This window comes from Elgaria multicarinata, chromosome 14, assembly GCF_023053635.1.
Source record: "Elgaria multicarinata webbii isolate HBS135686 ecotype San Diego chromosome 14, rElgMul1.1.pri, whole genome shotgun sequence".
In the NCBI taxonomy this organism is placed as follows: domain Eukaryota; kingdom Metazoa; phylum Chordata; class Lepidosauria; order Squamata; family Anguidae; genus Elgaria; species Elgaria multicarinata.
In genome coordinates this window covers 14,102,825-14,128,710 of record NC_086184.1, presented here as the reverse complement: position 1 = coordinate 14,128,710, position 25,886 = coordinate 14,102,825, and the positions used below count along the sequence as shown (strand labels likewise).

The 25,886-nt window shown below is 41.3% G+C and overlaps 2 protein-coding genes across 2 annotated transcripts in view; both read left to right on the top strand.

Moving 5' to 3' along the window:
* The window catches only part of LOC134408733 (uncharacterized protein F13E9.13, mitochondrial-like), a 30,220-nt gene extending 19,549 nt beyond the window's left edge, over nucleotides 1-10,671 (top strand). The window contains exons 5-7 of the mRNA XM_063141131.1: nucleotides 3,493-3,643; nucleotides 4,526-4,653; nucleotides 10,329-10,671. Of these exons, the coding sequence (XP_062997201.1) occupies nucleotides 3,493-3,643; nucleotides 4,526-4,653; nucleotides 10,329-10,528 (479 nt within the window). The 3' untranslated portion in view covers nucleotides 10,529-10,671. The remainder of the gene's footprint in view (nucleotides 1-3,492; nucleotides 3,644-4,525; nucleotides 4,654-10,328) is intronic.
* LOC134408734 (protein C19orf12 homolog) overlaps nucleotides 10,413-25,886 on the top strand; it is a 31,648-nt gene continuing 16,174 nt past the window's right edge. The window contains exon 1 of the mRNA XM_063141132.1: nucleotides 10,413-10,502. The gene's annotated coding sequence lies outside the window, so the exon portion shown is untranslated. The remainder of the gene's footprint in view (nucleotides 10,503-25,886) is intronic.

Here is a 25,886-nt window from a genome sequence, read left to right as displayed (position 1 = left end):
CATTTTATTCATGGCTCTGAAAGCAGTATCTACAAATACAGATTTTTTTTAAAAAAAGAACCCTGTATAAACCTGACTCATGAGAGAATTACTCTTACTTTCCAGAATGCCAGCTCAAATTGGATCTTAAAATCTTGACTGAGGGTTTTTTATTTTTAAAGAGGACATTTTTTTATAGCTAGATCTTAACTGAACTGTGATTTGTTTTCTGAAGGTTCCAAAATGTGAAACTGCCAGTTTAAAGGCTGTCCTGCCATCTGGTTAACTGGCAACCAAAGCCCATTTTCATTGCCGTACTAAAGGCTTGACGTAAAACTATTACTGCAGTAAAAATCCACTCTGAAAAAAAAAATCCTGCTTCCTTCTAAGGTTCAATGTAGTGCTACTCGAATTTCTTATGTGTTTGCAACATATCACTATTCCAGCAGGTTAATTTGCCCCGTCCTGTTTGGTGCAAAACAGACTCCCAATGGTTGCATCTTGTCTTCTACTCTTTCAAATATTCCAAGACTACACACACATCCTATTTCTCTACTGTTGGATTCTTCTTGGGCTTCTGAAAGTGCCCCTAGGCTTGCAAGTACATAACGTCCCACTCCTATTTTTAAAAAAAAGTTACAAGAAGGCTCAGTGCAGACAACACGTTTCTCAACTGTGGTTTTAGAACTTCACAGTGGAGTTTTTAACACCACCGTTGAGAAACGTGTTGTCTGGTGGGAAAACTCCACGCAATGGTGGAGGTTTTTTGGGAAAACACTCCATGCAGAATATCCACGCTGCGCAGAGGAGAGTTCCTGCACAACTGTTGTGTTGTGTGGCAGGCTCTGGAGTTTTCCGTTGCGTTAACTTTTCCCACTGGCTACAGAGTTCCCTGGCAAGAGTGGTGAAAGAAGCAAATGCTGCTCTAGGAAAGCTGGCAGGAGAGGAGAGAGAGCGGAGGAACTGTCAATCAAACGTCATGATGGATTTTATGTGATGGATTTTACTCAACTCCATGGTAGTCCACAGTCACACAGCGGTGGAGTTTGAACATTTTATGTGTGGAGTATCCCCTAAAACCTCAACCGTTGAGTGGAGTTTTCACACTGTGTTGACTAATGTACTGTCTGAACTGAGCCAAATGGTTGTGAAGGACTGATAGAAAATAGTAATGGAAGAAAATAAGGGGAGAAGGATAAAATGAAGAAATTGGGATGAAAAAGTAAAGATAACAATGATAGTAAATTACATCTATGAGCTAGCAAGCACTTTGAGGCACTCTTGCAAAGTTCAGCATTATTTTCTATTTCTTGATTTGATGTATTGCTTTATAGCGGAACATCTTTTTGCTTTTTAATGGCATATATATATATATGTCATTGTCTTGGCTTGAACTGCATTCTGTCTGGATTCTTCCTTGTTTCTGAGTGGGAACAGCAGAGTTCTCCCATGTCTGAAATGGTTTGCCAAGCTTTGTTCACAACTGCTTCATTATTAACAGGTGTACCATGTGTTCTTCAGTAGTGCATAATTTCCTGTGCGTAGATCCTGATTTAATTAACTACATCTGTTTGAGGCCGCACAGAATGATGCCTATTACTGAGCCTCAGGAACATTTATAGAGGTGATAAAGTTACAAATATAGATTCTTTCTACCCTGCAGCTATCATTTTGCTATCTTCTTGATGATATTTGGGAAAGCTCCCAAAATCTCGGCCTGAAATCTTGGAGGGATTTGCCAAGTCAGAAAAGATCATACAGGGCTAGATAGACCAGTAGCCTGTTTTGCCTAAAGTACTTTCCTGACTTGGGTGCCCCACCATGCACACATTATGCCTGCACTAAATGATCTACGTTGACTGCTAACTACATTAGGTTTAAGGTGTTGGTATTAGTATTCAAGGAAAGGAAAGGAACCTCTCGTGCAAGCACTGAGTCATTACTGACTCTTGGAGGGACGCCGTTGCCTTCCCCGGCTGTGATTGCCTTTCCCCCAGCTAACTGGGTACTCATTTTACCGACCTCGGGAGGATGGAAGGCTGAGTCGACCCGAGCTGGCTGCCTGAAACCAGCTTCCGCTGGGATTGAACTCAGGCCGTGGGGAGAGTTTCAGCTGCAGAAACTGCTGCTTTACCGCTCTGCGCCACACGAGGCTATTAGTATTCAAAGTCCTATACAATTTAGGACCAGGATACATCAAGGGACATCTCCCCTAGTATAACAACATCCCAGGCCACTGCAGATTTCAGGAGAAGCCCTGTTGTTCATGCTGTGGCCTATGGATTTCCTTTTGTGATGACACGGAGATGGACCTTTTCTGCAGTGGCCTCTACCCCACAGCCCCGGCATGTTTTAGGCATTCATTGAAAACTTATCTGTTTGCTTTGGCTTTCCCTCAGCCATGAGCGATCTTTGTACTAACCTCATAATGCTAGTGTGTGCGTGTGCGTGTGCGTGTGTGTGTGTGTATTGTCTTTTTTGTTTGTTTTTATTATTTTGTCAACTGCTTTGGGATTTGTTTCAAAATGAGAGCTGGTATAGAAACATTGTTAATAAATAAATAAATCCTTTCAGTCTGAAACCTTTCAGTCTGAAATCTGTTACATTGAGGAAGAATCTTTTTAAGCCATCAAAACAATGAGCTGTAGCTGCCATGGGTTATAGAAATGAGAGGATAGTGGCTGCTAAATATTGAAAAATCAGATAGGCTTCTTGTATTTATTTTATTATTTATTGCATTTATTACCCTTTTTCCTTCAAAAACTCAAGGCAGCATACATAATTCTCTTCCTCTCCATTTTATCCTCACAAAAACAACCCTGTGAGGGAGATCAGACTAAGAGTCTGTGACTGGCCCAAAGTCACCCAATGGCCAAGTGGGGACTAGAACCCAGATCTTCCAATCCCAGTCCAACACTCTTTACCACTACACCACACTGGTATTGAAGCTTCTTTTTTCTTTACACCTCCTTGTTTTACTCGTTGTCCCAGAAGCACAATTTTTCACTCACTTGGGGTGATAGTTGATTGTCCCTGGGCAAACGAGAAGAATAGCTTCCTTCTTATTGATGTCTTTGGTAGAGTTGGAAAGAGAGTGGTGGACCAGCATTTGTATTATTTTAAAACCACTCTGGTTAGAATAAAACGTTAGAATAAAACATCAAGCAAGCTAAATATGACTCTTTGGGCACTTCATGCCAGCTATGAACTTCCTTTTTTCCTTTTTTAAAATTAATTAATAAATCTGGGTTTCCCCAAATTCAGCAGGGCTGTGCTGCCCACCCCTGGCATAAGAGATAGTGACTTGCCTTAGGGTCATGCCTTAGGCCATTAAGTAACTGCTCATAACTGAGCAGTTACTTAATGTTGGCTCACCTGTGTACATGCTCAGGCTACTAATACAGCCTTATATCCCATTTTGGATTTGGAATCATCTGGTAACTAACCATGACTGACTGTTTCTGCATGCCCCTCGTTCAGTTTTATCACAGTAATCTTTATTACCATTTGTAGGTCTTGACTTTATTCGAGCAGAAGGCTTTGTTTTTTCTCATGTGGCGGATGAAGGGATTCTAAATGCCTGTGCTGGCAGCTTACTGAGATACCGGAAGCAAATTGGTGCAGAACACATTCAGGTTTTTGCTGACATTAAAAAGAAACACAGGTAGGTAGGATCCACATTAAAACCAGGCTCACAACCTCTGTTTGATAGACTGTTCTGTTTAGTAAAGTGAGCCATGCTGGAAACTCATTTCAGTAATAACAACTGAGGTTTTGCTTGCAGTTAGTTTGTGTGGAAACCTCTTGCAAGTGACACAAGTCCCATGATCAACAAGTGAATTTTCCAGCAAGTTGTGGTTACCCAGGGCTCCTTTAATGCTAACTACAAGTATTCTAGCGTAACACTACTTTTTAAAGTAATGAGAACTTGGGACACTTTATCAAAATCAAGGAATGCAAAATGCATTCTAGAACAAAATGTGGAAAGATGTGAAAAAGTTGTCCTTGCCGTAAAACCACCACTTGGTTACAACTGTATAAAGTGTGAATCTCTGAACAACTGCTTCAGATACATTGATGGGGGCGGTCACAGTGAGCACTTTGTTCTTGGCTAAATAGGTAATCCTAACACACCTTTCTCTGTTTTATTAAATTCTGATGGGACTGAACACCTGGCCACAAAGGAGAGAAACACATTCTTAGGATGCAAAATAGATTTATTGACAAGAATCCCAGTGCGACACCAATAGATTAATATAGGAGACAATCTTTTTGCTGGAAAAAAATGTGCAGACACTTCTTTCTACTGCTTGCAGAAGGCCTTAAAATAAAGGACAGGGCAAAACATGTCAGGCTTCTTGTCAGTTAATCTGTTTTGCATCTCGAGAACATGTTTCTCTCAATGGTGACCAGCTTTGGATGCTTATCTCCTGGTTCTTTGGGACTGAAAACCTGGCCTGAAGGTCTTTTGAAAAGAGGATTGTTGGAAAATAAGTATAATGACTACAGGCAAAAAGTAAACAGGGTATGCTCCTACTGTTGACAGTGCTCACTCTCTGACAGCTGACGTCAGTGTAGCGGAGACTGCTAAGGCTGCTGAATTCTTTCTGGCTGATGGTGTTGTATTGACTGGAACTGCAACTGGACTGGAAGCGGATCCCAAGGAACTAGAAGGTGAGAACTGTAATGACTTAAGAGGGATAATGGACTGGCTTTTACTATAGAGAAGAATCCCCTTTGCTAGGTTATGTACTCTGATTCATGTTCAGTTTTCCAAGGCTGATCAAAGTTCTTTTGGGTACAGTTTGCATCCATTATATGTGTGTGTGTGTGTGTGTGTGTGTGTTGTGTGCTTATTATGTGAAGAGGAGAAGGGTTGAAGTCTCTGTGTTAAACATGACAGGTGACACAATTCTAGTTTTAGCTCTTCTGTTGTATGATTTAATTTGAACCCATTTTATCCAGCATAAAAGGCGGATGTTACCATTAGCATCCTTGCTATAGCCTGCTGTGGCAATTCTGGCATTTTTGCCTCGTATAAGCAGCTGTCATAGTAAGCAGATAATCATATAAGTGGATGTATGTTTTTCTCATTTCTCTTAATTAAAAAAAAAGATAGTAGGGCTTCATTTCTGATAGCTGTAGCTCATGAATGATGACATTCTTCATAACCTTTTTTAAAAAGGTTATTTCTAATGAAGGTGAATTAAAAACATAAGTCTTAACATGGGAGGAAATGGGAGATTTAGCTTGGGAACTGACATTCCAGTAGGAGGAACAACATCTGCAGGAGTGGAGTGCAAATGTCAACTATTGGACACCGATGGGAGCTTGGTTTTGCTGGTTGATTACAAATGCATTAAGTTATTTAGTGTATGTTCTAGGGCAGTGTGGCTGGATTTATAAAAATGCCTAAGATGTCAGGGAGTAAGATGTTTTCGATGATGTGCTTTGTTAGCATAGACATGAATAGCCTATTTTGATCTCTTTGATCCAGTTCATGGATTCATATATCTTCGAGTCCAACCCCTTGAAATAAGCAGAAATCATAGGGTTGTGTATTTTAGGCTTCTGGGATGGGTGCTGTTCCCTTAAGAGGCCATCTAGTTAATTCATAGAATCATAGAATAGTAGAGTTAGAAGGGGCCTGTAAGGCCATCGAGTCCAACCCCCTGCTCAGTGCAGGAATCCACCTTAGAGCATCCCTGACAGATGGCTATCCAACTGCATCTTGAATGCCTCTAGTGTGGGAGTGCCCACTACCTCCCTGGGTCATTAGTTCCATTGTCATTCTGCTCTTAAAGTCAGGAAGTTTTTCCTAATGTTCAGCTTCCTGTAACTTGAGCCCATTATTCCATGTCCTGCACGCTGGAATGATCGAGAAGAGATCCTGGCCCTCCTCTGTGTGACAACCTTTCAAGTTCTTGAAGAGTGCTATCATGTCTCTCCTCAGTCTTCTCTTCTCAAGGCTAAACATGCCCAGTTCTTTCAGTCTCTCCTCATAGGGCTTTGTAAGTAGACCCCTGATCATCCCTGTTGCCCTCATTCTTAAAGGACAGAATCCATCCAAATGAGGGATGGGGAGCGTGTGGTCCTACAGATGTTGTTGGGCTGCAACTCCCATCAGCCCTCACCATTGGCTATGCTAGTGTGAGTGGATGGAAGTTGCAGTCTAGTAACATGTAGAGCAGTGGTTCCCAAAGTGGGCGGTGTTGCCCCCTTGGGGGCGGTGGGATTGCATAGGGGGGCGTTAAGAGGCAAAGGGACGGCAGGGGGTGCTGGCAGGGGACGCTAATAGGCAAAGGGGCAGGGGGGGCGCTCGAGGTGGTCTCTCCAGAAGGGCCTAAAACCCAGGGACTGAGCAGGAAAGAGCGGCAAATTCAGCTGCTCTCCCCACACCGCTTCTGCTCAGGAAGGACTTTCTCACTCACGCATCCGCTCTCTTCTCCTATCTCAAGCCCACAGAGGCCCCACCAGAAGTAGGGGGTGGGGGAAGCGCCCACAGGAGGCAGCAGAGCAGGAAACAGCGGCGAATTCAGCTGCTCTGCCCACTCTTCTCCTGCCTAGGAGGGCCCAGGGCTTCTTTCCTGCTGGAGCCACCGCTGCCGCTCGCTCGCTCGCTCTTGGTCAGAGCTGCTCCCTCCTACAAGCTGCCCCGGCAGACCTCTCGCGATAGTTGCTGCACAAGGTGGGAGCAGCATCCATGTGGCGGAGAGGAAGGAGCATGTGGAGGATGGCGGGCGGCAGAGCAGCTGCCAAGAACAGCAGTCAGCCAGCAGGCTGGGTGGGGAACAGGACTGTTTGTGCTGCTGTAAGGTATCACCAGGCTCCCTTCCCCTGTCAGGAGTTGCAGATTGGGGCCATCTCCCCTCTGAGCTGCTGCCCTTCTGTCGTAATCAGCCCAGCAGCTATTGTGAGGCTTGGAGGGAGGGGGGGTTGGAGAGAGGGGGGGGCTTGGAGGGGGGGTTGGAAAAAGAGAGAGAGAGAGAGAGAGAGAGAGAGAGAGAGAGATGCTGTGTGTCTGTGTGTGTGCTCCCACCCCCCAAAAAATCTGGACTACAACAGGATTGGGAGAGAAAAGAAAAGGGGGAGGGAGAGAGAATTGCAATTCCCTAGGTCCTTCCTGGCTAAAGAAGATTCAGCAGCACCTTTTTCCAGAATGCTTGCTGAAACCTTTCCTATCTGCCCTTGCTTATTTCAGGGTGTCCAACCCCCTTTTTTCAAGCGTTCTTTTGGTAAACATGGTATGTGTGTATCTTGTGTCACCATAAAAACAGAGCTGCAACACAATCCTAAGTATGTCTACTTAGAAGTAAGCCCCACTGAGATCAATAGAACTTACTCTGAGGTAAATGTGCATAGGATTCAGCCTGAAAACGAAGAGAGGGTGAAGAAAAGACAGGAGAAAATGAATTGTAGAAATAGAATAGCAAGGTAACTGTGGGATATTTAACCATATTTAAAGACAATAAGTACAGTAAAATTAGTGCCCCTCTACTTCAGTCCCAGCCAGATTTTCCATAGGAAAGCTCTGTACCAGGTGGCAGATAATTATTTTAAGATTTTAATTAAAATACATTATCCTTTCCTATAACAAAATGGTGCTTACTCTTAAGTAAGTGTGTTCCACTGAAGAAGGAAATCCTATTTGATTCTTGTATTCATGCAAGTGTGACATGATAAGTTAAAGGCACAATTTTATGCATGCTTAGACAGAAAAAAGTCCTTCAACTCCTAGAATCCCCTCTAAATGGGAAGCACCTGCCCCAGGCTTGCCGAGGGAGGGAGGGAAACGAGAGCGAACGCCTCTGTTTGCAGCCAGCATGGCAGGGCACACCAATTGGATTTTGAATAAAGTATTCAATTAATTGTTACTGTTTTGAATTTTATTGTTATTATCTTCCTTGGTGGGTCGTTGAAAACCACTATTCCGAATAATGATTTTTATAGGGTAGGGTAGGGTGGCGCTGGGCATGAGTTTGTGGAACCAAGGGGGCGGTGACCTGAAAAAGTTTGGGAACCACTGATGTAGAGGGCCACATGTTTCCAAACCCTGATCTAACCAAATCCAACCATGTATCCAATATGCTTTTCAAGACCTCCATTGCTACAGAATCTACCATCACTCAAGTCTAGACAATGTATTTCAGTGCTCCACTGCTCTGACAATTATAAAATTCTTTCTAATGTGCAGCCTAATTTTGCAGTTAGAGCCATTTTTCTTTGTAATAAGTTATAGTCTAAATCAGGTGTGGAGAACCTGTGTCCCTCCAGATGTTATTCAAACTTCTATCACCCTCGGCCAACATGGTCAGTGGGAGCCAGGAATTATGGGAGTTGCAGTCTGGAGGGGCACAGGACCCCCACCACTGATCTAAATAGCTTAAAGGTGAGGAAATAGAAGATTTTGGCTCTCTGGGCTACAGAAGAAAAATAGCTGATGGCTCCAAAACAGACTGACCCATAAGGAGGACTCCCAGTAGCCAGGAAAACAGAGTTTGAGCCAATTCCCTGCCTCCTTTCCCATCCTTCCCTTCTTATTTTGCCTTTGCCACCCAGGTTCTTTGCATAGCATTCTAAATCCTTAGAAATAGTTAGCTCACAGTCAGGATGTATAATCTGTAATGTGCATAATTTGGAAGAAATGTAATCTCCTTGGCATAAAATTAGGGTGTTTAGAGCACAAATCAAACTTGAGATTTTTTTTAAACTTCTCCTTTGAAGTACTGGAAAGTGGGATGAAGGAAAGATTAAGAAAGCAATCCACCAAATAATGCTTCTGTATGCCTATATTGGGGGTGGGAGGGAGCCCATACTATAATTGTGCCTCAGTGTTTCCTCAGTGACTCGACTTTTTCCAGAGGTAACCTATATAGCTGCACCCTCGTGCTGCAATTCTGAATGGTGAAAGGGAAGCAAACAAGGGTGGGTTTTATTGTCTTATTACGGAGTTCTGTGACAGCAAATTGAGCCTGTCTGTGCCACTGGAACCCCTGCTGCTGCTTAAGTGTAGACACAATTGGATTCCTTTCATCATATTACAAAATAAGCCCATTGAACGGCTTATGCCAATTTATGTTTTGATCTGATCACTTGTCACTTTGCAAGCTAAACAGAAAAGGGAGGAGGGTGAGATCATATTATATCAGTTTCCAACATTGTTATGCTTTTGGGGCATTGGTCATAGGAAGTTGGAGCTGAGGAGCTCTACGCCCTTGTTGCCGTATTTGCTGGCTGTTTCTGATTATTCAAATAACTTTAAAAAATACAATAGGCAGGCTAGCACCAGCTTGGTCTTCCTTGCTGGCCAGCAAGGACAAAAGGCCCAGGTCCTGGTATTTATACAGAGTTTAGACAATCCTGAAGGCATTGTATTGCTTGCTATCAAAGAAGCAAATTCCTGGTTCCCTGCTGGGCTTGAACAGAGCTCTGTGCATATTGGATGGTGGGTGGATTTGTTTATGCAAACGCTTCCCTTAGCGCTTTACCTTACCAAAATGGTTCCCCCCCCCCCTTTGTGCACTCATTATTTTTATTTTATTCTATTTTGCATTTGGGGGTAATTGCATGGGTAACAAAGTGCACAACCCTTTTGAACACAGCAAATGGGGTGGGTGGAAATGAACAACGCTGCTCCCCACTCCCAGATCCTTTTTTTTAGTTAACAACTGAATCAGTGCTAGGCCTGCACTGATACTTTTGAGACTTCTTTGGCTTCTCAAGACCGGGTTTAACCAGATGTCCACCACCTCCTTATATTGCTATCTTATTGGTTTAGTGTGAGTGATCATGATATCAGCCGTAGATGTATCTCTGTTGGGACGACCTTTAAGACTATTTGTAATCGCTTAGCTATAAGTAGGATGATTTGTTGAAGACATCTGGGTTAATCACAGCATACTGTGAGAAGGGAAGAGTGAACAATGGTTACTAGGATTGGAACAAACCAGAATATTAAACCAATGTTTGAAGTTGGTGTAAGATCCTGGATTGTTCCAATCCCAGTAACCACAGTTCCTCTGTTTACAAGTAATGACTGACTATGGTTAATTAATGTAGAAAGTCTTCAGTCATAGTGTGCCGAGCAAGAGAGGAGTAGTATGAGGATGAAAGAGGCAGATGCACGGCTCATGCATATCTCTGCTTGTTAAGCTGTGATATGTACATTTGAACAGGGCCTATGTCTCTTAAACCTTCAACAAAGGTAGAACTATCAACTGAAATCCATACTTCAAATGAACATGCAACACTAGTGCAGTGTATGGTACTGTTGTGTGTAAAACAACCATGGCCTCAACTTGCCTGCTTCACAGGGTTTATTATGTGTTTTCTCATTTCACTTTCTCTAGAAGTTGGACATGCTGTGAAGATTCCAGTGCTGGTTGGATCTGGAGTCACTTTGGAGAACGTGAAGAACTATCTGGGTGCAAATGCCTTAATCATTGGTTCCTATTTTAAGAAAGGAGGATATTGGGCAAATAACATTGATCCAGATCGTGTCAAGAGGTTCATGGATCATACCGGTAAACTGCGAGAGGGAAATTGTTAGCATCTGCTGCAAGCATACAGAATCCTTGTGCTGCTCAAGTTGTATCCTATAGTGCAACCTTACCAAATGCCTTACCGTAGTATTATCCAAATGTTTGATACTTGGGGTGACACTTTTTTCCTGGATAAAACGTTAGAGGCACACTGCACTCTACCTGCAAATCTTCACTCCTGGAGAATAGTCTAGAGAGCTTTGGCTATTGGGCAGTATAAAAATGTAATAAATAAATAATAAAATAAATAAAAATAGATATTATTGTCTTCCAGCGTTCGCCCTGCTCTTCACCCAGTCAGGTAAAGGCTGGTTTTTTTTCCAGAGAGTGATGCCGCTTCTGAGGGTCCTCTTCACCTGGCAGCTGTAGCAGTCCTTATGTCAGGGAATCCTGTTACGACCTTATTGCCTCTCTCAGGATGGTGTTGCTTCTCTTATAGTCTGATGCCAGGAGGGACTCAAGTTCTGGCAGGTCTTCCCCACCACGAGAGATGTAGAATAGTGGCCCATCTTAGCAGCACATCAGTGTGCCTTACCTTTTGGAATCGCTGCCTTACCTGCTGGTCAGAAGTTCAGGCAAATAGGAATGATATTTACAGGGTTGCAGTGATGAAGGAGGTGAGGGGAGAGAACTCCATCAGAAAACCGGGTAAACAAATGTAGGAAATAGGAATTTTGCAATAAACTATGTACCAAGTAACTTTACTGTTGTGTCGTGGGCAGAGCAATCCTAAATGCAGAGATCCACTAAGGAGCAGATCCACTGAAATTACCCCGTGCAAGTTCTGCTGCATACAAATTAGGGATGTGCAAATCGGCAAAACTTGAGCTCAGCAAGCTTTTCAAAATTCCATCTCAAAAGTCTATATCAAATTGCAAGCTTCCCCCCACCCGCTTTTTGCATGAGAATCCGTGCATGTTTTCATGTGTATTTTTCAAAATATACACATCAGTTGTGCACATCTTTAAAAAGGACACATTCTTTTCCCATTGATTAAAGCATATTTGTCTGCATTTTTTTATACACTTCTTTCATATATATATGCATGCTGTTGAATGTGTTTTTTGGGGTCCGCTAATCACATTGCAAGTTCGGAAATATATGGAGTTTGACTGCAGATTGCTCTTGAGTCTGTGTGGCAAATCCCCAGGTTCACCTCCCGCCCGTGCCTTCTCACAATACTCAAATTGGGATTTCATGGCCATCTGTTGAAAAAAGTCTAACTTGGACCCTGTGGTCCTGGATAATTATTGCCCTGTAATGTTCCTTTCTTGAGCAAGGTCCTGGAGAAGGTGGCAGCATCTGAACACCAAGCGAATTGAGCACAGTTATTTAGATCTGTTCTGATCTTGCTTTGAGTCTAGTCTTGGTAAAGAATGAGCCTTGGTTGCCCTAGTAGATGCCTTACACTAGGAAATGGATGTATTGAGGGGTGGTGGGTGGGAGTGTGTTACCCTGTTTGTTCTTCTGGACCTTTCAGTGGCCTTCAGTATCATCAGCTATGATATCTTCCTAGGTCATTTGGCTGGGGTTGGCCAGAGCAGCTTCGTTCTAAGCCATCTCCAGTCTTTCCTGGCTGGGTATATTCACTTGGTGGTGCTGGGATACATCTGTTCTAGCCCATGGCTCTTGGAGAGGAAAAATACAGGGGGAAGGTAATACAACTTAAAGTTGTATAAAAGCACATTATACAGAAAGCTCACACGGTGCAATTCTTTAAATGACTGAGCAGAAGGTAAATTCCATCAGATCTACTCATAGATCGCTGAATGATTTCCATGCACCAAATCAGCAAGGATTTCAAGCTCTCAATTTTGTTACCAATAGCAAACATTTAAAAAGTATTCTTTAATTATTTCACCCCACAAGTAAGGTGTTCGAATCCCTGATTTGTGGCAACAGATATAAAATTTTACTTGTATTATCTCAGTGTGTGATTCATGGGCTTCAACAGGTTCTTCCCATGAAGCCATCATTTTGCAGCTGGCTCTATGTTGCAGTGATTGGGGTTAGAGTCAAAATCAAAGTAGATCCGGGCAGTCCGAAGTCTGCCTAGCCCTGCTTTAAAACACCAGTTCCTGTGTTCTCAGCTTAGGGAGAAGTTTTGACTCTTCTGTGTCTCCGGCCTCTCCCCCCACCCCCCACTTCAGAAGTTTTCTCGTCATGCTGCATTTTTTCCGATGAAATTATCACCAGCTTTGAAACTGTATTTTGAGAAAACCCTTTTATTGGAGCCCTAGACGTCAGCTAATAAACAGCCTAATGTTTTTCAAGTGTTGCGAATACAATTCTAGGAAGGCATTTGGAAACTGCATTAGAGACGCTGATAATGACTGTTCAGGGGTGATGATAGTTGTGATTTTACAGATGCTGACTTGCTAGAAGTCACATTCATTCATTATTGGGAAGGTGAAGCTATAATGTGTTACTACAGTGATGCAAGTTAACAAGGAAAAATAAGATTACTTGATTGGTTCTTTTATACTCACTTAACTCACAAGGAAAAATAAGATTACTTGATTCCTTCTTCTATACTCAGTTGACTCAACAACTCCAGCTGCTGGTGCCACTGGAGTTGTCTAGACAAAATGGTTTCAGTGGAGCCCAGCATCTTAATCAGTGTTGTTTTATATGCAGTAATTACTGCCATGTCTGGGTGCCAGCATTGTGTATGAGCTACGATGGTAACGTCTGAAGTAGACGTCAGTGTTCATTGTCTGATGACTTGTAGCTGAATGTGTGAACTGCCTTCAGTGAAAAGTCACATGAAATGAGGTGATGTCTCATAATACAAAAGTTCTGTCTGTGGTGGCTGTTTCACACGTGCAACGCGTCACTTGATATGGCAGCCACTGGGTGACGAATGTATAGGCATGTGCCAAACACGCCGGGACTATTTTGAATATGGGCCATTCTGCAATTAAGGATGTCTAATATCTTGTAGGGTCATGGGCAGTGCCTCAAAATGAGGGATATCTAGCCCCCTGGTATGGATCTCTTTATCTTACACTTTGTTTAGATTGTTTGTTTGTTGTTTTCATACCTGACCTTCCTTCCGTGGAGCTCAGGGCAGCATACCTGGGCTCCTCAGCAGCTTCCACTCCAAGCCAGTTACGAGGTCCAACCCAGCTTAGCTTCAATAAGATGGCCGCTGCCTTCAGACTATGTCTTGTGACCCACATAAAACATCTTAGCAGGAATTCTGCATGTGTTTTGCATCACCTCAACAAAAGTACAAGAATGTGAGCTCATCCATTGCTTATATTGCATCCCTAATTATGGAAATCATTATGCTCCACCTAGTGCTGTCATGCAGTAACGAAATTTAAAGTCCTCTGCAGCTGCAGGCATTGAAGTGTGGTCTTGTTCTCTCCTGTCCTTTGCATATGGCACATTATGTAGGTTTATCTGAGATGGGGAATTTCAAAACATTTTGATACCTGAGGCTCAAAGTGCTGAGAATCCCCAAACATGGTCTAAAGGCATATGGCACAGTAATCTTGCTAAAGCCAAGCGGGTCTGGGTCTGGTCAGTGCCTGGGTGGGCCTCTGCCTACGAACCCTGCACATAGCACTTTACGTTCCAGGGAACAAAGGCAGGTTATAAATTAAACTGTGCCCCCACCCCTGCATTAACAACACCATCATCTTAAATAACTGGTCATTTGTCACACTTTAACGGTGCCCCAAATCTGTCTACCAGAGGCAGCTGCTTTAATCTGCCTTGTGGAGTCCAAGATGGATTGATGTGAGATGATTTAACCTTGGAGTATAAGGCTGGGGATTACCTTTGAGTTCTTCCAGCCTTATGATTCTGCACTTAGGAGGTAACTACATCACAACTAATATTGGTTTTATACAAGTAGTTAAAGAAGCACCAAAGAATCCTGGGATTTGTAGTTTGGTGAGAATTCTAAGAATTGTCAGAGTTCCTTTCCTTCTCCTCTTCCCTCCAACACCCCCATTCCCACCCCCTGGTCACAACTTCAATTCCCAGGGTTCCCTGCTGAGAGGGAATGTCTATTAAACCAATTTAAGACTGCAGTTTGGGTAAGTCTTTAGAAAAACAAAGCATTTGCATGCTGCAGCATTGTCTAAATGAACTGCAAAGGAGCAAGAAGGTAACACACCTGGAAAAGCATCCATCTCCTGAATGTGTGACATTTAGAACATGCATCAAATACTTCATGGCATCTCTGTTCAATTACAACAGCTCCACGTCCCACGTCCAAGCACTTTAAAGAGCGCAGAGCAGCCCATAATTTGGCCTTAAATTATGAGACACAAAACAGTAACTGTGGGATTTAGTGGGCTAGCATCAAAGTAAATCTGACTTTAAAATCCACAGGGGAAGATTGATTGCCTCCCCTTTATCATGTTCACTGCTGCAAGTATTTGTGTAGTAGCGTTAAGCATCTGCTTGTCTGTTGCAAGCAGATGCTGTAAGTAGGATTTGACCTTTCTGTTTTGGAAAATTGCTTGAATGTTTAATGTTAAAATCTTAAGTTATCAGAAAGCCTCATCTCTTTGGGAGAAAAGAATGCTCAATTTTACACCGTGCAAGTTCTTAAAGTGCTGTAAGAAGCATGAATAACTTCGGAGAAGAACAAAGCAAGCCGTGTTAATGTGGAGAAACTCTGGAAGTAAATAACAGCTGTTCAAGGAGACATCTCTTAAATATGTATTAATTAATTTGAAGTGCATCACTTAAATATGCAAAGAGATTATCTTGTGTTAATTTACATTAAAACACTGCAGCTCTTGCCAGGTTCGTTATAGTATCCTAAGCTATCACCCCAGCCTACGCAGCATCATTTTCTTGGGTGTTGATTGCTTTCAATTTGGCCTTTTAAAAATGTCAGATAGCTGCCTCTTGTCTGGTAGGATCTTTCCTTATTCTCACATTTCAGTCTTGCATAGTTAGTGCAATTTCTACTGAGTTTAACATGGGTTCATGCGGTTACAAGAAACTCTAGGTAAAGGAGATATCAGTCAGATGTGAGTGATGGAGGAGTACTCTCTGCAGAGAGAAATCATGACAATGGGCTTTGTTGTCTGAGAGGTCGATGGCCTCAAGTGAGGGGATTCACCTATGGTTAAATAGGTCCCATTGTAGAGCCCAATGCTTGGGGAAATAGTGGTAGACTTTATACTTCTTTATTGTGATCCATAGATCCATGAAAAAACAAGAATCAAACATGAAATCATACAGTTATAGCTAATATCAACTTTCGTTTAATACACAGAGAGCTCTAATCCTGGCTGCCACTGTAAGAAATTTAGCAACAGCCAAAGTTACTCTTGGGGACTTACCTTCCAACAGAAACTTAACATAAAATTTGTCTGAACTTCTGGACAGTTTACTCAACAATGGGGTGATCATAAGATGGCGGGCCTGATTATAAAAGCTACAGGACAGAAGGATATGCTCCATCGTCTCCACTTCCATATTCCTACAAGGGACACCAGCATATCTGCCCTGAAGTAATTCAATAGAATAAACATTGCATCTGGCCTTGGAGAAAGCAATACGATATTTAGCCACCGACAAGTAAATAATGGTATAGCAATCTCTTACCCTGAATTCATAGCATCCATAGCCTAAAATGTATTGGTTCTTTCAGTTAGGTTGGGGTTTCTATAGCCAGAGGTAGGATTGCTGTTGTCTGTTTGGGGCTGCTCTCCAATGTCCATTCCATGAACAAGTGTTAGTGTGATGGTGTGACTGAACGATAGAGATATAAAATTTCTGGAAATTTGAAGCTGTGGGGGAAATTTAAATTTGGGGGAAATGAAAAAAATAAGCAATTCCTTTTTTCTTTGTGTGTGTGTGTGTGATCTTTACAGATCTAAAGCCACTTTGTTGCTTTAGGGAACCCTTCCCCAACCTGGTGCCCTCCACATGTTTTGGGCTTCAGCTCCAGGCAGCATGGCCAAATGCTCCAGAAAACTGGGTGTTGTAGTCCAAAACATCTGGACAGTACCAGGCTGGTGAGAGGTGCTTTAGGGACATAAATTATATTACGTATAATTTGGTTTGCTAATAAAATTATCATTCAAAACATTTAAAACCTAAACTCAGTAAATTTGTAATTGTTGTCTAAATAAACTTTTACATTTAATTTACCAAACATGATGATTTTATGGGCAAACCAAGTTTATACATATCACATTTTAGGTTCCTCTTTTGTGTTTGACCAAAGGGAGCTTCAGCATGTAGTCCTTGAAACATTATAATCATCCTAGAAGCCAAAAGAAGCAGGAAGAACTGGAGACAGAGGAAGACTGGTAAGCAGCAACTGTTCCTGTTTATAAGGAAGTTTGAGGAAATACTTAAAGCTGTTCCTGTTATTGGTGTGGAATTTAGGAAAATCTGGTCTGAAGGAAAAGCGGCTTAGATTTTATTTAGCTGGGAAAGATTCAGCTTAGGAATAGTAAGAAACTATATTTCATTTAACATTCTTTAAGCAATCTCAACCTGTTATTGAAGAGTGACATTTTATTCACTTTTGTGAATAATTTCTGTTAATGAACAACTTATTTTTTCGTTCAATTTGAAAGGGTGTCCTGGGTGGGTGGGTGCAAACCCATGTCTGTGCCATAGAAACCAGGCTATTAAGTTTCTTTTCGATGGAGTTTATTCTAGAGGCAGCAGTTAAAAGGATTTAGAGATGACACAGCATTCCCTAGTAGTGAGGTTTAATTGAGAATCTGTGACAGCAAGGCCCAAAGTTTTGTTTTTTTAAAAAAATTAAGTAAGATAACCTATTTTAACATATAAGGACTTTGACGTATAAGCTGTTCTGTGCTGAACAGGGTTCTGCTGGGTTGGTTAGTTTTTTTCTTTTATTGATGTGTTTTTAATTTATTTTTATGAGTGTTTTAATTACGTTTTAATCTTCATTTTATTATTGTTAGGCACCCTGAATGCCATTTTTGGTCGAAGGGCAAGATATTAAATAAATAAATACATAAATAAATACTCCATGAGTCAGAGCGGCTTATATTGCTAAAATAATTGCATTGTTCTATTTTATTATTATTTTTAATTTTATTTGTACCCTGCCTTTCTACCCAAAAAATGGCACTCAGAAGCTAATGGCACTAACAGAGGCTTTTAAAAAAAAATTCTATTGGTTCTGAGTTGTTTTGTGTATTGAGCTACTTGGAATCTCTAACAGCCCAGCTTCCCTGTTTCTGGGTCTGTAGAGGTGGCACTTCATCCTTAAGATGAAGAGGCTGGATGAGCCTTCCCCAACTTGGTCCCTTCCAGATGTGTTGGGCTACAACTCAGGGAGCTGCAGTCCGCGAAACATCTGGAGGGTACCTGACTAGGGGAAATCCTTGCCTTTCATTATAACATCTTGAAGATTTTTCATTTACTGCTGCGCTTTGGTTGACTTCGTCCTTTTAAGCATACTGCCCTCATATTTTCAACTTCATTGCCAATTTAGCCATGAGGGCTAGAAAATTTAAGTGGCAAAAATGCTGCAGTTGCTCATTTCTGAGTCACAATAAAATGCCAGATAGGAGGAGCCCTCATGTGTGCTTTGCTTTGCATATTGTCCCTTAAAAGTATTTCCAGGTGCAGAATGCAGTAGTTTGCATTTCGAGTAAGGCCTAACTTTACAGGTCTTTAGTCCGTAGAATCTATATATGTTGCTGGAAATAAGGAAAGAGAATCTGAAGGTCTGGTAGCGGGTTTCCATTTTCAGCAGTTTATCAAGGGTAAGGGAGTACAGATTTCCTTTGGGGAAAATTAGTCCTTAAATTTACAAAGTGCTTCAGCTGTAAATACCCATAAAATGACAATTTGGTAGGTCATATTTATTTTTAAGCAGGTCAAAGGACATTAGCATGTTCAGCTTCATAAATCTGTCAGGTACAGTACAGAAATTCTCATGGCTCAAAATATTTTGAATCCGTGCATTTCCTTGTTGATGGTTGATAAATTTACTTTGGTGATTTGAGTTTGTCTTGGCAACCTCTTATAACATTTACAAATGAAATACCACATGGAAACAGAGGGATGATAATTTGTGGAGATTTTACCACATTAAATGTTAATAGAAGAATGAAGCCCAAGAAACTGTACATCTGCAGGGGTTATGTTGAATTTGAGATTAGATTTTCCTTTCATTTCTATTCCTGCAAAGTCACTCCCCATCTTTTATAGTCTATGACTGGGATAATTTTATTTATTCTGTCTGTCTCCTACCTGAGCTCAAAATGGCATTCATAGGTTTCTCTCATTTTATTCACACCACTGGCTGATGTTTTATTAGGTCACAGGCCAGATGAAATGCTCAGAAAATGCATGTGGTACAGTCCTTTTTATCATGAAATTTTATTTTATTTTGAAATAAAGTTAACAAATTAAAGGCAACAAAAAGATGAAAATACATAATAAATCAATATCATTAAAGAAACCAAACAATTCACTAATTATGTTTTACTCTGTAACTGATATGTTTATGGAACATCTACTGTTAAATAGTCTAAGTAGGAGCTCAATATCTAATGAAAGAATAAAAATACAATTTATACAGCATATAAAAGAAGTGTTCTATTTTGCATTAGAAAAAATATAGTTTATTGGAATTTGATCAAAAGTTTGAGGGTCTTCAACATAGGAAATAAATAGAAACCATGTTGCCATAATAACGTTATTAAAGTTAGGATTCCTTGTTTGCTGCACTTGTTGAGTAAGTTTATATGTACATAGAAATAGTCTTCCAAATTTTATCAACCTACTGCTCTTTAGTTGGTTGCTTTGGAGACTTCCAGTTACATGCTATACATGACTTTGCAGCTTTGCAGATACAGTCTTTCTGAAACTGCCCCTTCAGAAAGTAGTTGGTGGGATTTCCTGCTTGAATGCTTACCACAGTATAGCTTCCTGCATGAAGAAAGCTAGCTTGCCAGGGAAAGATTTAGGAGAAATATCATGCTACTGTCCCACATGAAAGGATTTAAAAAAAAAGAAAAAAAAAGAGGAAGGTGCATTCAATCAAACAGACATCTTAGCACACCTCCTCCCTCTAATTCTGACATAGTAGAAACTTCCTAAGTTTTGGGGTGCTTTAGGTGTAACAGAAACTTTAGGAAGTTATACCATGCAAAGAGTGTACAATATAAGAAGAGCCCTGCTGGATCAGACCATGGGTCCATCTAGTCCAGCACTCTGTCCACACAGTGTGGCCAACCAGCTGTCGACCAGGAACCCACAAGCAGGACATGGTAGCACAGCACCCTCCCACCCATGTTCCCCAACAACTAGTGTATGCAGGCTTACTGCCTCTGCTACTGGAGATTACACTTAGCCACCAGGACTAGTAGCCATTGATAGCCTTCTCCACCAGGAATTTATCCAACCCCCTTTTAAAGACATCCAAATTGGTGGCCATCACCACATCTTGCGGTTTTGAATTCCAGAGTTTAACTCTGTGCTGTGTGAAGAAGCGCTTCCTTTTATCTGGTGTGGGAGTTCTCATAGAAATAGCCCATCTTCACCTGAGTGGACTCAAGCACAGATTGGGATTTTCCATCTCTGCTGCACATGTAGGTATGGAGTTGATGAGGAGGCCAGTGGGCTGCTCACAGGATCTGAGGTACCTGCACTGGATGGGTGTTCACCCAGTCCGTCTGTCCTCTAGAAGTAGACTAAGGCCTTAGCTAGACCTAAGGTTTATCCCAGGATCGTCCCTGCCTGCTCCCGAGATATCCTGTGTGTCATTTACATGAACAGGGATGATCCTGGGATAAACTTTAGGTCTAGCTAAGGCCAAAGTTTCTGGTTAGGGGAGCAGAGACATAGGCCATACCTAGACCTAAGGTTTATCCCTGGATCGTCCAGGGGTCAAACCTGTTCATCTAGGTGACACACAGGGGATCCAGTGCTCAGGCAGGGGCGAACCTTGGATGATCCCAGGATAAACCTTAGGTCTAGCTGTGGCCATAGATGGCAGGTACTGCATTTACATGACTTTTCCCAATCCCAGCAGTACAGAAAATCCATTTGCTAGATTAGCCAATGAGTTATGATTGATTCCTACCCATTGGCACAATAGGATTCCCCCCTTTCCTCCTCCACTTTTAATTTAACTTGCAATGTTAATAGATAAGCAGTAGCAACCCCCTTCACACATACACACACCAAAATAATATCCATTTTGCCTTGCCATCTATCTACTTTGATCTAAAAATACAGAACCTGATGGATGCTCTAGGTAAATCAAACATTTTCTGTCTGCCAAAAGGGTTTTGCAAAAGCTTATTTTGTGCCATTACCATTTTTCTGTTTCTTGCAGTAAATCAAAAAAGTATCAACCCATTCATCCACTTTAAAAGTAACGCCTCGCCTCTGCATAATTACCCAGGCCCAGTGGAGATTTCCATACACAGTAAATCTGTTCATTTAAAAGGTTTCACTTTAAGTACAGTGGTGACATAAATTGGTGGAGAGCAAATTTATTTATTTAATAGGTTTATTCTGTTAACTGGCCTGATAACTGTTAAGACTTCTGCTGTTTCATTTGGCGGGGCTCTTGCTAATGTCTCTGATTTATTTCTGCAGCAGATATTTATGTAGGAAGGTCTATCTCGGTGTAAGACTGGTGGAAATTGGTATATGGTTATGATTTATGCTCATTACAGGCCTATACTTAACTGGTCTTCAGGGGGACCTTCATTGTCTATAGCAGATCCCTGAGAAATCTTGTTAAGTAGCTTAACAAGTGGAGCCAGGAAAGCTCAAGATAAAATAAGCTTGAGGCTGTGCCCACTTAGGACCAATTCATACTTGAACCCTTGCCCTCTAATCAAAGATGTGTGGCAATACGCAGTGGGGGTGAAGACTGGAACTGATTATCATGGCTTTACTGCTATTGTGGTTTCCCTTGAGGACTCACTTTGAGAAATAGGTGAGACTTGACGGTTGAGCACCCCAATCTTCTCCACCTAAGGTGGCTTGCTAGCGAGTTCTGTTGCCATACATAGCATTTTCTTCTCATCTCAAGTGACTCCAGTTGGGCAAAGGGGCCAGGGAGCACATCCCAGAAGCCTGGGTTTAGGCAAAGGCCTCCAGCTGCCAACCTGTACTGCAGAACACCTCCCTTAGCACTGCCACAGCACCAATGCTGAACTGTCATTATTTATTTATTTATTTATTTATTTTATATACCGCCCCACAGCCGAAGCTCTCTGGGTGATTTACAAAATACAATTTATACCCCACTTTCCCAACCCAATACTACTGGTAGCTTACCTACTACTGCTAGCTATAAGAAGAAACTTTTGTGAGAACTACAGGCCTACCAGTGGTGCGTAAGCCACCTTGAGAGAGCTTCTGTCCTGAATGGTAGCCAAGAAACGTTTTAAATAAATAAAAATAAAATTACCTACGTACTACTGGTTGGTAAACTGCAGACCTAGTAGAGAAGAAGAGCAGAAGGGAGCCTGTCTGAGAGGTGGATACCTTTGCTCTTTTCTAATTCTTTTCTAATTGCAGCCAGGACTTCTTTTAGCCCCATACAGGACAGTCAGTGCAGTGGAGAAATTGACTAGACCGGATTGTAAGCAGTTTCTGGTCATGTCAATTTTACTCCTAAGGGCAGTTTTTATAAACGCTGTTGAAGGTGATGGAAAAGAAGCGCTACACACTTTTCAGGATTTATTAATTTAAAGCATTCATACTCTACTTTTAAAATATTTCTGAATGATAGGGTGCTACTGTCTCTGTGTGAGGAGTGTGTATTGCAAGGCTATTAGTTTTCCTTTCACAGGTCTTTGTGGGAATTCAGGTAGATATGCACTAGAGCTATTACCCTATTATAAAATTCTTTGCCAATTTACCATATGAATGCTAATACATTAATTTATGCATATAACAAAACTATAGGAAAAAGCTTGTTTCTTTTGTTTTAAGACGATGCACATATGTCACAGTAGGAAATGCCTTAGAATAGTTATTCCCTATTCTCTCTGACACAGGAAGAAATGCCTCTTTTAAGGTGGCTATACGGTTTCTATGAATATTTACATTAAAATTATTTTTAAAAGAATGTGCTGCTCAATTAATCAATAGTACATTTTATCAACTGAATGTCCTTTCATGCACCCATTCTTTATTATACTATTGTATTCAGGAAAAAATAGCAACTTAGCATGGCAGGGAGGTTGTGTAATTATCTTTATCTGACATCGCAGGCACTACCCAAGTGGTGCCTGCAGTAGCCATGCTTATATGTCTTGGAGAGAAGTGGTGGAAAAAATTCATTCCGAATGTGTTTAGATGCATTTTTTGCTTAAGTGCTACTTCACATCTTAGAAGTCCTTGTATTTAAAAACGAGTTCTGGGACTACAGAGCAAGGGAAAGGGCTGGAGCTCACTGGTTATGCTTTAACAAGGATTCCTGCATTGAGCAGGAGGTTGGACTTGGTTGCTTTATAGGCTCCTTCCAACTCTACTATTCTATGAGAACAGGGCAGTGGTAGAGCACATGTCTTGCATGCAAATGGTTCCTGGCACCTCTATGTAGGTCTAGAAAACCTGGAGAGTTGTTGCTATTCAGTGTAGACAAGGGGTGGGCAACACATGGCCACGGAGTAACACGCAGTCTCCATGGCTCTTTATTGATGAAAGTCAGAGTGATTTTGCAAGGAAACAAGGCACCTGCCTGATGCAGACAATATTTTAAACAAACTAAATAAATGGTCTGGATCTGTATAATGCAGCCTATGCTTATAGGACTAGGCCTGAGCTCAAATTAAGCCATGTTTCTTCATGTACTAGAGCAAGGAAAGCCCTTGCTGAGGAACTTAAAGTAAAGCCTAATACAGGTAGCCTGAAATCAACAATAAGTGTTCAGGTCTCTCCCCCATCACACAATTAAAGATGATAATAGGGAAATAAGTCAACAAAAAAAACAAAGTAAAGGTGTTTCACAAAGAAAGAGGACTCTGCACAATATTTTGGTAAAATGAACATTAAAAATAGAAGCGGTTTGTCATCCTCCAATAAACCATTTCCCCTCCTTAAATCCTATTTGTAACTCTCAAGGGTGTCAGTTCTAAAGCAGACAGGCCCAGCTGGTGGAAACTTACAAGTGAAAGGCTGCATTTTTTAGCGGCTCCAAAGTTATTTTTAGTAAACATCTTTAGCTTTCCAATAAATGAAGATTGAAAGGCAGTGTCTTAATAAGAATGGGAAAGGATGAACAAATACCAAAGCAGTGAAGCATCATCATCATCATCATATAATAAATATGCTCAGGAACTCTGGGGAGTCCTTATCTCTGATAGTTACATCTATTCCATGAACCATGTTGCGTTTATGCTTGGTTTTGAACCATTTAGCATCTACTGTCCGCATATTTCCAAGCATTCTTCCACAAATATAAAATTCATAAACTTGTATTTTTTTAAAAAAAGTGTACGTGTGTGAATGAGTGAGTGAGTGTGCGTAAGTGAATGAGTGAGTGAGTATAGGCTGTCATCCAATTAAAGTACTGGCTGGGGCATGCATAGGATTGCACTCTAAATCTTCTAAACATGCATAGGATTGCACTCTAAATCTTCTAAACATGCATAGGATTGCACTCTAAATCTTCATGAACAAAAGATTCAAACAAGGGTGGGAAAAGTGGCCCTCCGGATGTTGGACTGCAACTCCCATCAGCCTTAGCCTGCAGCCACATGTTTCCCATGCCCAGTTCAAAACAATAGTTTTAAGGTGAGGAAACACCATAATCTTCCCCTATACAAGGGGTGGGTGGGATGCCATGTCAAAGATGATGCAGGTTTTCTAAGTGCTTGTGAGTTTAAAGAATACATTTAAACCTGCTGCCTGACTACAGGGCAATGCCTTTTTAGTCGCGTATTGTATTAGGCAGCAGACTAATGACATTCTAGCATATATAAATCCTAGTTCTGATCTAGCTATCAGGATTCTACTCTGTACTATTTATTGATTTAATGTAATGAATTTATGCACCAACTTTCAGTAATTATTTCCAGGGAGGTTTGTATGGAAAAAGATATAAAACAAATACATAACAATAGAATAATAAAACATGGCAGCATACAACGTTTCAGCAGGTTAAAAGGCATCAGAAAACAAAATATTTAAAAGAAATGGTGCTGAAAAGCTATTGAGTAGGCAACAGGCCCGCTTCCTTAAAGAGCAAATTCTGTAAGTAGAGTGCCTAATTGCTACCTGCCGGACCTCTGATGTTGGAGGACCTTGGAGGACGGCCTCTGAAGATGTTGTAGTACATGAGCAGGAGTGTGTTTCTAAATGCACTTCTGCTTCTGTCTGCTCAATACTAATTTATGACACTGATGGGACCTACGCCACATTGATTTGGGGGACACTCCTTTTTTTCTGGGTTCATCCATGTTCCAACTCCCTTTTGACTACACTCAGGGCAGGTTCATACAATCGTATTCTGTGAAATATGGGTTGAATGAATCTGCAGAGTTCAGCAAGTAGCAAAGTAATTCATGTGATTACTTAAGCACATCCAGCTTGCTGTTCAACTTGCATTGATCCTGCTGCCGCAGGAATGCCAAATGCCATTTGGTTTGCAAGTGAGATGAGTGATGAGGAAAGTAGGCTTTGTCAAGTCACTATTCTTCCAAAGTCCAGGCCCCACCGGCAATGTGGAACTAATAATACTGGCCCACCTTTAAAGGGGTGTTCTAAGGAGTACTATGACAATGCCTGCGAGGTTCTGTACAAATATTATCATTTTATTATACAAGGATTATTGAGATAATATATGTAATGTGGTTTGAACACTTAAACATGCTATATATTGCTTTAATTTTTAAAAAAGCCCAAACAATGCAGTGAGCTGATAGAGTTTTATCCTGTTTATCCTTTCTAGATAACATACATTGTTCTAAATGTAGACGTGTTGTTCAATTGAAGTTGTTTTCACTTAATTTAAAATGCCGAGTAACGTGGCAAGAGATGACTTATAATGCTGCCTTTCTGTGAGATTTTGTGAGCTATAGCACACCCTAGTGATATCGAGAAATTACGAAATAGGTGTTTCAGGTGTCTCTCCCAGACTGACATGTTCAAAGAGTCACCACAAGCTGGCAGAATTCCTTTGAGTATATGGAAGAAATGCATTTAATTTTCTGATTTGAAGCATTAGAAGCAGCAAGAGCTGTAAAACTGCAGACAACACAAATGAATTTATCTTAACCTGAAACTGCAGGAAGAAGGGAATCCAAAATGACAGCCTGTGCACCAGAATGGGCACCTGCTCCAGTATAAACTTGAAATGGATGGCAAAAAAGACCTCAAAGGTCACGTAGTAATATTTGCAGTTATTAAACTCTATTACATTCATTATAT